We start from the raw sequence: 14,577 nt of genomic DNA, 5'->3' as shown, positions 1-14,577 counted from the left end.
TTAGCTGAATTGACCTAGAAATTAGATGAAGAAGTAAAATCAATGTGGGGTGTTATGTTTTATAGCTGTCTATAATAGGACAAGAATTGGAACCCTGTGAAGTTCAGAGCGTAGCATGACTACAAGCAATATTAACATATGGCTGTAAGGTAGAGATTGTCGGTATTCAAATTAGTATATAGTAACAGCATAGTTACCAGTGTTTTAGCTTTTAATAACCTTTAAGTGATGTTTCAGATCCTTGCTGCTGACCTTAAGTATACAAGGGCCTGCTTTTCTTAGTTACATGAGGGCTATTGGAAGCTCAACATACATGTTCCTGACAGCAAAGTGAGTATCCTTACACTAAGGCATGCATGTTCCTTTCCTGCTAGAAACAAAACCACAATCTGACAGGAAGCAACTATAACTTTTAGGAACTGCAGCTCAGTTCTGTACAGATAAATTCTGCTGAAACCAAACTTGCCATGCAAGAGTCATGCTCTTATCACTAGCATGTTTCAGTCTTTTTTTTTCCTTCCATATAAATGTAAATATAAACACCAAAAGCTTAGCTAAACTGGTCTCTCTCTCTAATTTCTGAGCCCTCTTCTGGGAGAGTCCTCTTGGGCCCAAAACGTGTTAATTCAACTTACAGGATTGAACCCAACCAACTAACCTTGCAGTATACAAGGGCTGTTTCCTCCTGAGGAGCACAGGAGGTCCTCTCTGTCCCTGTCTCCTAACACAAGTAATATTTACATTTTTCACAAAACTGCTTGCACGTCTTTGGACAAGGATTTAATCTATTGCAGTAAGAAATAGTTGGATATTTGGGAACACCATTCTGTTTCCTGAACTACTCTATAAGCACTTAGCTGCTTTGAGGAGACTGCCATAGAAATGCAGGGTGAGAAGGGTCTCTGATCATCTCTGAGGTCAGATCGAGTGTATCAAAACATGCAAGCCACCAGAGGTGGTTGTGGAACAGCTGTAGGTACCTAGCCTATAGAAAGTTTTCCAGGTTCTTGGCATACCTGGAAAATGCTGATCACCATTTTCTGAAACAATCATCTAATGCAGAACTGTGGTTATGCCCTTTCTTCTACTGTAGACACAGTTCTTTCCTGTTTCTGCTGTTGCTTTTCTGTGAAATCTGCCTGCCCCTGTGTGGCATGCGCAGTAAGGTGCTATACTGAGGTCTCCCCAGTGTGGGAATCATTGTATGGTGGAATCATCCTCTTTAGAGCATTTGTTTACGTGGCCAGGGGCGATGGTTTGGGGGACAGGGACTCGTAGAAGGCTCATGCCTTGTTTGGAGCACCTTGGATCCTCTCTGGCGGTGCTGCTGCCCTGTCGTGATTCCGTTTTCTATTTGTGCCTTTCCTTCTCATCCCTCTGCTAGAGCAGTACCTTGCTCCTGCCTCCTGAATTTCATCCCTCTTGCAGATTGTTTCTGACTTAACATAATTTGCTTTTACTTCTGTTCCGGCTTAGTGTCGCCCGCGAGCGGGACAGGCAAGCGCTCTACTCCTCCTGCTGAAGCTGCTGACGGGCCGGTGGTGGGTCGGTGCTCTGTGTGATGGTTATCCGGAGCTGCTGCTTTTTAGGCGGTTTCCCAAGCGTCTCCCTCGCAGTCCGGGCCGCGCTCACGCGGGCGAGGCGGGGGTGTTGACGGGCCTGAAGCGGGGGCGCAGCTGGAGCCGAGCGCTCTCCCGGGCCCCTTGCCCGCTCTGAGCGGGCCCCCTGTTTAGAGAGGGGCTTGCTGCACCCCGCTGCCCGCTGCCCTCCGCCCAGGCGCCAGCGCGGAGGCGGGACGAGCCCGCGGCCCCGGCGGGCGGGCGCCAGCGAGCGCGCTCACGGCCTCTCGGCGCCCGCGGCGGGGGGCGCTGCCGCTCTCCGGGCGCCGCCTTCCGGCGGGCCGCTCTAGGCCGCGCACTCGCTGGCCGGGCGGCTGCGGGCTGAGCCGTCGCGGCCGCCGTCGGGGCGCGGCCTGCGCTCGCTCGGGGGCGCGCGGCGCGGCGGGGCACGCGGCGGCGCCATGGCGGACTACCTCATCAGCGGCGGCACCGGCTACGTGCCCGACGACGGGCTCACGGCGCAGCAGCTCTTCAGCTGCGGCGACGGGCTCACCTACAAGTGAGGGGGCCGCGGCGGGGGCCGCGCCGCGCCGGGGGCCGCGCGGGGCCGGGCCGGGCCGGGCCGGCGGCGGCGGCGGCTCCCCCTGACCCCTCTCCCTTTCCGCTGCCCCCCCAGTGACTTCCTCATCCTGCCGGGCTACATCGACTTCACGGCGGACCAGGTGGTGAGTGCGGCGGGGCCCCCCGCGGCGGAGGAGGCGGGTCGGGGCCCCCGGGGCAGCCGCCGCCGCGCCGCTCACCCGCCCCTGCTCTCACCAGGACTTGACCTCGGCGCTGACCAAACGGATCACGCTGAAAACGCCGCTGGTCTCCTCCCCGATGGACACGGTCACCGAGGCCGGCATGGCCATCGCCATGGCGGTGAGTGCCCGCCGCCGGCGTCACGGTGTTCCCGCAGCGCCAGCTGGGCTCCCTGCTCCCGGGCGCTCTCTGTTAGTTTTATCAGCGTTCACCGTAGCCGCGTGGCCTTGCACTGCTGTGTTTGGGCCCTGCGAAGCCAGGGGAAGTTAAATGTCTTGTGGCGTGCACCCGCGTCTGCTGTATAATCATCTAAACGCTTGCGAGAACAGACTGGAGCCTTGTCAGGATAAGTAAGTGCCTTGTGCTTGGCCCTGCCTCCGCCTGGGGCAGCAGGAAGGGAGGTCGTGCCTCTGGACAGATATTCCCTGTGCCTGCCTGGCTCTTGTCTGAAGGCTTCCAGGACTTGCTCCCTGGGGGTGGTCAGCTCTGTCTCTCCGTTTGTCGAATTTACTGGATAAAGGGCTGCGCCTCTTTTCCGGTGACTTACAGCCTCCTTTGTGTTACCAGCTCACAGGGGGAATTGGGTTCATCCATCACAACTGCACCCCGGAGTTCCAGGCCAACGAAGTGCGGAAGGTGAAGGTAAGCGACTGAAATGGCAGCGGTGAACTGCACTTACCGAGTGCTTCGCAGAAGTGGGCAGTGGGTTCTGGCTCCAGTGGAGCAGCCGTGAGATAAGCTGCAACTGTGAGAAGAGACCATTAATGTCTGCCAGGTTTCCATGCTTCAGAACCGTAGTGGCGATGCAGCTGCCCAGACAAAGCTCTCGTACATTAGGCGTTACCCTACGTGCAGCTTAGGACTTGAGAACTGTGGCTAGGCCTCCTCTGTGGAGGAACCTTCCCTGTAATCTCAGAAAGGTTAGTCTGGGGACTCCTTGGAATCAAATGCTGCCTGAGCGAGCCTGGGTGGTGGTTTGTGAGTCATCCTGTCGGTGGACATCTGGCCGGCCTGGGTGAATGGCAGACCTGTGTGGCTGCAGTAACTGTCAGGCATGTGTCCCACTTCTGCTCGGTCTGGTTGTACGGCTTATTCTGTCTGCTGAATCTGTTTCTTTTTAGAAATACGAGCAAGGATTCATCACAGACCCTGTGGTGCTGAGCCCCAATGACAGAGTGCGAGATGTGTTTGAAGCAAAAGCTCGCCACGGATTCTGTGGCATTCCCATCACGGACAATGGGAAGATGGGGGGAAAGCTGGTTGGGATCATCTCGTCTCGCGATATTGACTTCCTGAAAGAGTCGGAGCATGACTTGCCCCTTGGTGAGGTGAGAAGGGCTTGCAAACAACTAATGGACATGAGCATTAAACTGCTTGTGATGAGGAAAAGGATCAATGCATGGCTGTGGGGGTATGGTGCCAGCTGGAGGTAAGAGGTTCCACGTTACCTATGCTGGATTGGGCTTTATTTTAGTCCTAGGGCTGGAATATCTCCTTCACTTACATTCTCTCCATGGGTCTTGTGAAGGGTTTGCAGAAATAGGAGACATGCTGTGCAGTTGGTGCGTGTCTGTGACTCTCTGTGGGGTTTTTTTCGGTTGTTGTGGGAACAATCCTCCTCTCTACGGCTGGTACCCTCCCTTGGTTCAGTAGCTCCTGCTGCTCCTGGAGGCTGCTGTTGTCTGGGCATTAGCCAGCGCTGTAACTGCATTCTGTTGAGCAGGCCTTCCAAGCATAATTGCCTGAGCTTGGAGACTGATAACTTAGCTTTTGTAGTGCTACAGAAATACCCTCTTTCAGAAATAATGTTCTTTCCCGTGCAGGTGTTGATTTCTGTTACTTCTGGTATTTGCGTTACACGAGCTGCGTAACTGTAGATCTGCGGTATTGTCAGCTTGCACCAATAGTGCTTCTCAGTCAGCCCCTGCTCTTGACTTGGGACTATTTTTAGCTCTCGCTGACCAGACCTGGTATCACATGCTCTTCCCTGTTCGCTTTGAAATTGCCTATAAATATCCCTAACAGGAGTCTTAAGACAGGAGTGGGTTGTAAAAGTGCACATGGTCCTTTTTGAAGTGAGGTTCACCCATTCAGAAGAGCCAGATAAGAATCTGGTCTCATCTTTTACTTGGATCCTTCAGCACTGCAGAGTTGGAAGCTTGCTCATGTTGTCATTTGATGCTTACCTCTGCCACCAGACAAAGCTAAGGAAATGAACGGTCTCTTAGATCTCTTTGCAGTCGCAGTCCAGCAGTGATCTTGCTGACTTGTTCGTTGCCATCCTGTTAAATACAGAGGTCTGCTGTGGCTCAGAAAGCTCATGGACTCCACGGACTTAGGGAGCGTGTCAGGATATTTCTCTGATTTCTCAGGCTTTTCCCAAGGTGTGGGTTTTGTCAGAAACGGGGTTCTGGGTGGAAGCAAGCTGGGTGAGCCTCCTCCCTGTTGCTGTGTTCTTGCGGTATAAATAACTAAAGCATTCCCTCTTTTATTTGTTTTGTGCAGCTCATCTATCTTTCTCAGAGGTTAAACAGGATTCCCTTTTAGCCTTGTCTGGCCACCTTGAGTAACCTTTTACAAAAATGTCCCATGTGAAGTTTGTCTGATCACAGAACTCTGTAGGTGGGAGGAAAGGACCTCTGGAGGTCTGTAGTTCAACTTCCTGCTCAAACCAGGTTCAGCTGGAGCAGGTTTCTTGGAGCTGTGTCTGGTCAAGATTTCAGTGTCTCCAGGGATGGAGATTTCACTGCCTCTCTGGGCCTCTGATCCAGTATTTGCCCACCCTCCTGGTGAACACTATTTTTTCCCTTATGTCAAATCAGAATTTCACGTGTTCCAACTTGTGTCCATTTCTCCTTATCTTTCCACTGTGTTTTGGTGCTTGTTTGTCAGAATGGATGTGGGTGACCATGTTTGTTTGAATTCAGACGAATCCTTTGCCCCACTGACCTTCCCAGCAGACGTGGGTTGCTCTGAGCAGAGTCCTTCCAGAGACTGTGTGCTGGGGACAAGTGGTGTTTTTGGCAAACAGCATGGGACTGTGGAAGTACCTCCAGCTCTTATTTGCCTGTGCCCGATTGGAAGGGAGGGCTGTTTGGGTGATGTTCCAGACAAGGGTCATCTGAGAGTCCTCCCTTGCTTCTAGATGCTCTCCCTCAGCTTGCTGAGGCCCTCCATTATCTCCATTTTCACTACTGTAGCGGGTTTGTGGCTGCACGTGACAGATGCCATCTGGTAGCTGTGCTTGTGTGGAGACAGCGTGTTGTAGGCTGTGTGTTTCTGCAAGTGCGTTGCTGTGCTGCAGGCTCCTTTGTCCGCAGAGCCCTCCCACAATGCTGCTGTGGAGCGTTTTGGGTGGGCAGAGAGGCTTTTCAGAGTTGTGCGGAGGAGTTCTGGTGACTCTGTCTTCTCTCTCTCGCTAGATTATGACAAAGCGGGAGGATCTTGTTGTGGCCCCAGCTGGAGTAATGTTGAAAGAAGCAAATGAAATTCTGCAAAGAAGTAAAAAAGGTACCTACAGGTGTCTATGTGACATGAGAAAAGGTTGTGGAAGCACTGCATTGGGAGCAGTAGTGAGTGAAACGTGGGCACACGTCTGTGCGTGGGTGGAACATGGAACGGCCATGAGCCAGTGCTAGAAAAGGACGAAGAGGAGACAGTGCCCAGAGCCCTGTGCCAGGGTACAGAGTTTACATGCGTTCATCTCGGACCTGTTTTGAAGTTGAGGGGTGCTTGGCAAGCCAGGAGCTGAAAAGCTGCAGCATGTCTGGCCACACGTCTTCAGTTTTGTATCCTTTACATTTTGGCACTCAGCTCAGCTCTGCGAGGGTTTGATAGTGACTTTAACAGAGTATCCGATATCTAATTATTAAAAAAGCTGCACATGTTTTATGATCAGTTTGAAAATAGCAAGTCCTTTCCTAGTCCTCCAGATTCCGTGTTCTGTTCCCTGAGTCAGGGCTGCTGGCACCTGTGACCAAAGCAAGACTTGGTAACGTAGCCTTTTGAGTCTCCGTCACGTACCTGTGTTGGGGTTTCTGCCTGCTGCTTCTGGTCTGCTGCGCTGCTCTGGGCTAACACCTGCCTCCTGCAGAGATTTGCAGTAATGTGTTTTCTGTTTGTTTCAAGGCAAGCTGCCAATTGTTAATGAGGATGATGAGCTGGTGGCTATAATTGCCCGCACGGATCTCAAGAAGAACCGGGACTACCCTCTAGCTTCTAAGGATTCCAAGAAACAGCTGCTCTGCGGTGCCGCTATTGGAACCCATGAAGATGACAAGTACCGGCTGGACCTCCTTGTGCAGGCTGGCGTAGATGCAGTTGTTCTGGTGAGCTGCCTGCAGGCTTTGGCATTGGCCTGAGAGGTTGGGATGGGCTGAGAATCGTATCTGAATGAATCCCTCCGACACATGGGGAGCAGCACTGCAGTTACTGTTTTCAATACAGATCCTTTTGCTTTAGAACATGACAATTTTATGATCTTTCCATCTCAAATTCAGGTTGGAGTCCTCAAATAAGAAGGGATCCACTTGCCCGGGAACTTGTTTGGCCTTAAGGAAATATGTAGGGTGCAAAAAAGTCTTGAAGGCTAAGTAAAGAAATGCTATCAGTTAATACAGTCTTCTACAAATGCTTCTTGCCCTCTGACACCATCTTCTCTGACTGATGGTCCCAACTAGTTTTGCAGAATAGCACATTTGACAGCTTACAGTTTTCCTTAAACTGCTCAATATCTGTTACTGTTTTATTCTTTTAATTGCGTGATACTCAGGGTTGCAGATCTGGAGTAGTCAGCCTGCAGCTGCTCTGCTAGTCCCCACATCTGTTCTGTAAGCTTTTGGGCACAGTAGTCACTGCCTATATTTGCACATCATTTTCTCATCAATCGTTAGCTTACAAGTCCACCATTCTCTGAGGACATGGCTGAACAGTATTGCAGCTGGAAATGTTTAACAGACACTGCGAGTCAGCTGGATCGTTGAGAATTGGCAGGACTCGAGTGGTTGGCATCTGGTCTTTCAGCTGTCCTGGTGCACAGCAGGGAGAAACGTATCCACCCTTCTGCCCTTTTGTGTTTCACAAGGAATATTCATGATTCCACCTGTAGTTTGAGACTGGGCTGGTGGCATCCTGTTGGCAGCACCAGCCACTTCTTCATGCTGCCTCCAGCCAGAGGTGCTGCATGAAGCCTGCTGTAGGTAGCCGGGCAAGCTGCAGGATTTAATGGCTATTACTGAAGCCTTTATGATAAACTGCCTTGTGTGGGGCCTTACTGACTTGGCAACTACTTTAGCAGAGAGCCCAGTACACAGAGGGAAGATCTGAGGATTCTCCAGAGCTCTACTGCAGAAATTCTGGTTTAAATGGGTTTTCTTTCTCTTGCAGGATTCCTCTCAGGGAAACTCCATTTTTCAGATCAATATGATTAAATATATTAAGGAGAAATACCCTAACCTACAAGTTATTGGAGGAAACGGTATGAATCTGTTGAAGATTGTTCTTGTTTCTAAAGTGTATTTGCTTCTTAGACATAGATGGAGCTGCAGGGATGTGAATTAGATGTTCCTCTTCTTGAATGTCTGTGATGTTGAACTCTGCAGTGACTCTGCAGAGAAGTGCCCTGCTGCTGCCACTCTGCTGCAAATACTTCATTCTGCAGCACGGTGCACTATACCTCCTTGCACTTCAACCACTGTTACACCAGTTCAAAATTTTTAAAATTGTGGATAATTGCAATAATGAATATTGCTTTATGTGGAAATCTAGTGGAAATTGTCCCTGCCTCTTGACTGTAGAGTTCAGCAGTTCTGTTCTTTACTTGGTTAGCATGTTACTGGTGTTGCTGTTAACAGCAGAGTGCTCTGTCCTCACTACCTGCTGTAGCCCAAAGTGTTTGACGGCATGTGCTGACCTCTGCCACCTTACTGGTCATCACCTGCCAACTCTTCAGCCACTAGTTTTTGTGAAAAGTCCACAACTTCGGGGCTTTCAAAGTTTAGTGTGATGCCATTGAAAATAGGCCTGGATGGGAACAGCCATGGGAAACAGCGGCCTGTGTTACAGAGTAGCCTAAAAGGCCAATGTCTTCATATCCCCCGAGGCCAGCTGGCACTGAAACTAACCCTGCTTTTGCAGGTAGGCCTGGCAGCAGTGAACAGTGAGGCCTGGGCTTTGACACAGGTATGCAGCTGCCACTCTGGGTAGAGGATAGTTGCAGCCACAGGGGCATGCACCAGGGCAGAGTGGTGTCATGTGCAAGTCTGCTTGTCTGTCTTCAAACAAGTTTCTGCTCTCCACAGTTGTGACTGCAGCTCAGGCCAAGAACCTCATTGACGCAGGGGTTGATGCCCTGAGAGTCGGGATGGGCAGTGGCTCCATCTGCATCACACAGGAAGGTGAGAGAGATCAGCTGTCTCCTAAATAGGTTGAAGACATCTGTTCAGTAGAGATTCTGCTGAAAGGCAGCGTAGCCGGGATGGACTTCTCCCACTGTAAAGGCAACGTCTAACAGCAAACGGTCTTTTACCCCTTCTGTCCAGGATGTTCTCATCACTTGGGTCAAACCTCTGGGGTTGCAGCAGCAGCAAAGGCCAGTACTGACCGAGACTGAGTAGAGCAGGTGTGGCACATGTGGCTTTGCCCCAGAAGAGCCGCAGAGGCTTCTGGCTAGTGTGGGATGGGGCTGGGGGCAGCTCTGCACTGAGAGGGACTTTCCGGATCTCCAGTGTTGACAGCCATGGGGATGGGTTAAACTCGCCAAGCTGTCTGTGCTCCCCTTCTCTGTGGCAGCAGTGTGCATGATGCTTAAGTACTGCTCTGCTGGGCTTGATGCCTTCTTGCAATTTCTAGGCCGAAACAGGATTTCTGGCCCTTGTCTCTGCAGTTAGCTGGAGCTTGTGCTGAGCAGAGGCAGTATCACCCTTAGCTAAAAGGTGGAGAGGGGTGTCCCCTACTCAGCCTGAAGGCATGGCCTGGAGGAAGACTGCTGTGAAGACAGAGACTCAGTCTTCATGTTTTGAATGTGGCAGATGAGGTGCAGTGAGGCAGCGTGAAGTGCTGCAGCCTGCAAACACAGCCCCTCTCTGCCTCGCTCCTTGGTCCTTGCCACAGGAAGCAGCGAGACAGCAGTTGATCGCTGAAGGTGGTACGTTAGCACGCTGCCAATGCCAGCATGGAGCCTAAGAGCAGCCCTGCCTGGAACTAGGCTGTGTTCTTGCTTTGCCTGCCATATGTGCACTGGCTGCAGGAGATTTCCCTGTCAGGACAGTGCATCTCAGGTGACCTTTACTGAGGAGCTGCTGTGTCCTTGGCTGTCTCCCAGACAGCACTTGGACTGAAGCTTCCATAGTAGGAGCAGAACAAGGAGGCGTTTGCCTCTGTCTGAAGTAGCGGGCTCACGGTGTGCGCTGTTTTGCAACATGGTGAATGTCTCCAGAGGCTGCTTCTCTTGGGTGCTGCGGGAGGTGGGCCAGGGTGCTTACTGGGGGGAAGGAGCAGAGAGCACAGCACTTCTTAACAGGAGACATGGGTGCAAAACTGCTCTAGCCACAGCTCCCCAGGTCTTTGCCCTTTTAGAGCAAGAACTCTGGCTCTTGGGGTTAGCAGGATTCCCTCTCTGGATGGCTGCTGGGGTAGGGCGAGCATGCGCTGTGCCCAGGGACTGGCCTCTGGTTTGCCTCGGGCTAGGAAAGATTTGCAAAGTCAGCTCTGTCCCACACCGTATGCTCTGCCTAGTAGCAGGTCACTGCTGGGGCCCTTTGTTCTGCTGCTGTTCTTCTGTCTCTAAAATGTGTGTGTTTGTTTTTGTTTAGCTGCTCCAAAGATCCCTCCAGACCTAAAGTCCCACAGCCCCAAATGCCCTTCTACTGTCACGGGCACCTATAGTAAGTCACTTGCCCTGTTCCCAACCCTAATTATGTGTCTTGAAGCAGGACCCTGATTTGGCTGCACATGGCCGTACTGCTTGTTTGAGAATAATTTAGCTGTAGATGCACTTGGGGTTTTGTGGCTTTGGATACTGGTTTTGAACCTGAAACTCAAACTGAGAAACCTTTCTGAATTCTTAAAGCAGGGTCTGAACTATCAAGGCTGAGGGCATTCAGGCCTGTCTATCCTCCATTCCAAAATCCAGTTCAGGAGCCTGACTGGGCTTTCCAGATGCATCTTCAGGGTCTCTAGCTGGGTATGCACCTGCTGCCCCGGTGCTGGGAGATGATCTCTGAGCAGACCTTGATCCTGCTCTAAATCTGGTTCCAGTTGTGGGGAAGTTGTGCACTGGCTAAGCTTTACTTGAAGCTAGCTCCCTTGGGGTTAAAAAAAGACTTACCTGTGTGTGGCCAACCTGGCAACTGTGTACCAGAACCACATCTTTCCCCACTGACTTCTTCCCCTGCCCAGCAGAGGGTGCAACTTTGATCTGTACTTTTCTGAAGCTACTAGATCAAGCAGACACTCAAGCTGAGTCTTGGTTTTTTTGTCCTTTCTCTTAACTTTGAAGCCCCTCACAGGGAAAGAGTTTTCCATTGCAAATCCTGGAAGGTTTTCTCTAGTGTAGTGGTTGATTTTGTAGGATCACCCTTTGCAGATATGCTAAAAAAGACAAACCATCACCCTGACTACTTGGAGTGTGTGTGTGTGTGTGTGTGTGTGTGTGTGTGCACTCCGAACCTTGCTTTGGAAGCCTGCACTGCCTTCCAAGCTGTGGCGCTGGGCCCTGGGAGAGTTGGGATGGCTTGATGCTCCCGGGAGCCCTGAGCCCAGCTGTTCGTTGAAGGGCTGGTCTCCATGGTCACTGCTGTGAGGTCTCTGCAGCCTCCCCTTCCCTGGGGGGAGAATGGCACAGTCCCGTAGGTAGGCTCAGGGCACAGGTCCTCTGAGATCGGGTCTTTCCTTCTTCAGCAGTCTTCCCTTGCAGCATTTGTGACCTCAATGTGGCCTTCAGCAGCATGGTGCCAAGTGAGACCATCTCTTTAAGACTAACAGCATTCATGTTACTGCTGGCAGACACTTCCTGGCTAGCTGAGTCCTAGCTTGATGCAGAGTTTTGCTCAATTAAAATCAGTTCTTTCATGATCTCCACCTGGAGTCTGGCTTCGCTCTTTGAGCAGCTGCTGCTGAGCCCTGGGAGTAGGGCGAGCACAGACTCCAGGTCTTGGCAAATCTCTCTCTTGCGGTGTGTGCTGCCAGTGCTGCTCCCAGGCGGACTAAACAACACGTGTAGTTTGCACTCTGAAGTATTAATCTTGCATGCCTATAATCTTATCTGGTGTATCAAACTAACTGACTGGAGAAAAGGCTTCCAGTTAATTGTGGGGAGGGGAAGTCTCCAGGAGAGAGGCTTACCTTGGCGTACTTGCATGCCTGCGGCTGACAAATGTGTTACGTGTCCTGTGATGGTTTCCCCTCAAGCCTTCCCAGGTACAATGGAAAGCCTCTAACTGTTAGTGACTGAGAAGAGCAGGTAAATCGGAAGACTAGTAACTTTTCACTATGGGACAGCTAAACTTAAGAGTTCTTGCTACGCTGCAGGGCAGGAATGTAAATTATTTCCTGCAAGCCATCAAATCATCCTGCCCATTTCCTTTCCCACTGCTGCATGTGTGTTTCTGTGTGTGTGCAGATAGATTATATATATGTATATATAATAAAATGTATATATACATATATAGGCTCTCTCCCAGCCAGCTGCCTTTTCATGCAAGAGACACATCAGACAGCTGCTGGGTATACAGAGAGGGTTCTGGCACTGCTAAGAAAGAGCAAATGGTGGGACATGCCAACATGCTAGCGATGCTTTGGAGAGAAGCTTTTGGAGTTTGATCCACTTCTTTCCCAAGCTCCCTGCACATCTGCTACAACCAGGATGAGCCACAAGACTTGGCTGAACCCAGGCAATCAAAAAATAACCCCAGTCCCAAGGTCACCTACAGCTTTTGGAGTCAAGGGCTGTGAGGACGTCCCAGCAGGCATCTCCTGGGCTTCTGCTTCTCTTGCGATTCAGCCTAGGGAGGAAGCATCCAGGGATTTGCGTGTTCCTGAGTGCTGGAGCATGTGTGTGCTGGAAGCCTGAAGGGCCTGCTGGGGAGGGGAAGCGCTGCAGTGTGGGAGGTGACCCTCTTCCTGCTCTCTCCCTGCCTGTAGTGCTGGCGTGCGGCCGCCCCCAAGCCACAGCAGTGTACAAAGTGTCCGAGTATGCCAGGAGATTTGGAGTGCCAGTGATTGCAGATGGAGGGATCCAAACAGTTGGGCACATCGCGAAGGCCCTTGCACTCGGTGCCTCCACAGGTGAGCAGAGCACCAAGCAGCTGGGTTGCTCATGTTGTACTGTGTAGCAGGAAATCTAGGATGGGAATCGGGATAGCACTGGAGTGTTCTGGGCACGAGTTGGGTGGCTGTGGGCACAGGTGTCCAGCCCAGTACAGGATGCTGTGTCTGGGGGCACCAGATTGCCCTGGGGGGTTTTGCAGCCACAGCCCATCTGCTGCTGACATGCTGCTCTTGGTGATCTCTTGCACTAGTGATGATGGGCTCTCTGCTGGCTGCCACCACGGAGGCCCCGGGCGAGTACTTCTTCTCAGATGGAATTAGGCTGAAGAAATACCGGGGCATGGGTTCGCTAGATGCCATGGACAAGAACTTGGGCAGCCAGAACCGGTATTTCAGGTAAGAGATGGTGCTTTGGGGCAGAAGGTCAAGCTTTGGGGGCCTCTCTGCTTCATGAACTTTGTTTTCGCCCCCCACACAGTGAGACGGACAAAATCAAAGTGGCACAGGGAGTCTCTGGGGCAGTGCAGGACAAGGGCTCTATCCACAAGTTCATTCCGTACTTGATTGCTGGGATCCAGCATTCCTGCCAGGACATTGGTGCCAAGAGCCTGACCCAAGTTCGGTGAGTGGTCCTCCTTGCTTGCACTTTGGTTAGGCCACGATACTGCCATTTAGGATCTCAGGGCAAGCTGTCCCCAAGCTGCAGTGTTTGGCGTCATCTGGCCTCACTGTAGCCCTCTTCCCTTGTCTCCAGTGGGTGCTGTGTGATGGATGTACCAGCCCCAGGGGTGCAGGAGTATGGTCTCCTGCAGCATATTCCAAGTGTGAAATGCTGGGATATCTCATGCTGCCTGGCTCTTACAAGCTCAACAGCGCTCATCCTGGCCTCAGCTGGAGGAACCAGCATCTGCCTCGTCCCAGTGCTCTGGCTGCTTGTGTGCCAGAACCCTCTCCAGGCTCTGGCTGACCTGTGACCAAGTGTCCTTCCTCTTTAGAGCCATGATGTACTCGGGAGAGTTGAAATTTGAGAAGAGGACGACTTCTGCCCAGGTGGAAGGAGGGGTTCACAGCCTCCATTCGTAAGTGCTCCTGCCGCTGCTGTGTCTCCCTGGGCTGGGTGTGTGAGGCAGCTTAGCACAGTTGTGCCGGGCCTCGGCTGCGCTGCGCTGCGGGGCTGTGCTGAAGCCTGTCGTCTGGCCCAGGCCAGCACTGCTCCTGCAACAGGGCCCGAGTGGAGGAGCTGCTGCTTGCTGCTGTTATGCCAGGAGCATCCTGTCCCTTCTCCATCATGGCCTGGCAGGCCGGGGGCTGTTCCTGACTGTGCCCTCGGTTCTTTCCTTGGGACAGGTTTGCTTTCTGGTTTGCTGCCTCTGAAGGGTCCCCTCACTCCCGTTCTCGCAGGTACGAGAAGCGCCTCTTCTGAAGCAGGTCCATCTGTGTCTTGTCATCGTGCCACTCAGCCCTGTGCCACCCTGCGCAGGAGCTGCTCTTGCTGCAGAAGTGCCATTACTCTGTCGGCTGCCTGGAGCCCCCCATGTCTGTCAGCTGCTTCACCACCACCTGGGAGGGCCTTCCAGCCACCCGGGAACTGTGCTTCTGGACTAGCACCTGGAGCCTTGCACGTGTTGGCCGTGTTTTACAATAAAAGAGGAAAAGATGTGCAGTTGGCATGCACTTGGGTTCCATAGCAATGAGCTCCAAGTCAGCCTGAAGCCCTTCTTCCCTTCGTGCTGCACATACCCATTCTTCCCTGTCTCTCTCCTTTTCCTCTTCCCGCACCCTGAAGGTGCCCTCTGTGCAGTACGTGTCACTGGGATCTGTGCGATTACTTATATGCCACATTCTCCTCTCTGTGTGCGTGACTGGGGCAAGAACTCTCCCCAGGGCTCCTGGGGCTCTGGTTGTTCCCAGTACAACCCAGAAACTGATGGTGGTGGTGAGCCCGAGCCAC

At 52.2% G+C, this 14,577-nt stretch overlaps 1 protein-coding gene across 4 annotated transcripts; it reads left to right on the top strand.

Annotated features, from left to right (window-relative positions):
- The first annotated feature begins 1,964 nt into the window (after positions 1-1,964).
- IMPDH2 (inosine monophosphate dehydrogenase 2) lies at positions 1,965-14,300 on the top strand. 4 transcript variants are annotated; one of them, XM_062585358.1, is made up of 15 exons: positions 1,965-2,118; positions 2,236-2,284; positions 2,379-2,480; positions 2,928-3,002; positions 3,482-3,688; positions 5,783-5,870; positions 6,489-6,688; positions 7,746-7,836; positions 8,660-8,755; positions 10,172-10,243; positions 12,501-12,644; positions 12,878-13,022; positions 13,105-13,248; positions 13,622-13,705; positions 13,974-14,300. In XM_062585358.1, the coding sequence occupies exons 1-15, from the start codon at positions 2,021-2,023 to the stop codon at positions 14,047-14,049; spliced, it is 1,671 nt and encodes a 556-aa protein (XP_062441342.1). In that variant the 5' UTR covers positions 1,965-2,020; the 3' UTR covers positions 14,050-14,300. The 4 variants fall into 4 exon arrangements, with proteins under 4 accessions (XP_062441342.1, XP_062441344.1, XP_062441343.1 ...); XM_062585359.1 differs by having other exon boundaries at positions 1,967-2,118; positions 14,028-14,300; XM_062585360.1 differs by lacking the exon at positions 10,172-10,243 and having other exon boundaries at positions 1,966-2,118.
- Positions 14,301-14,577: the final 277 nt, after the last annotated feature.

Source organism: Rhea pennata, chromosome 12 (genome assembly GCF_028389875.1).
Source record: "Rhea pennata isolate bPtePen1 chromosome 12, bPtePen1.pri, whole genome shotgun sequence".
Taxonomy (NCBI): Eukaryota; Metazoa; Chordata; class Aves; order Rheiformes; family Rheidae; genus Rhea; species Rhea pennata.
This window is presented reverse-complemented; position numbering and strand designations above follow the sequence as displayed.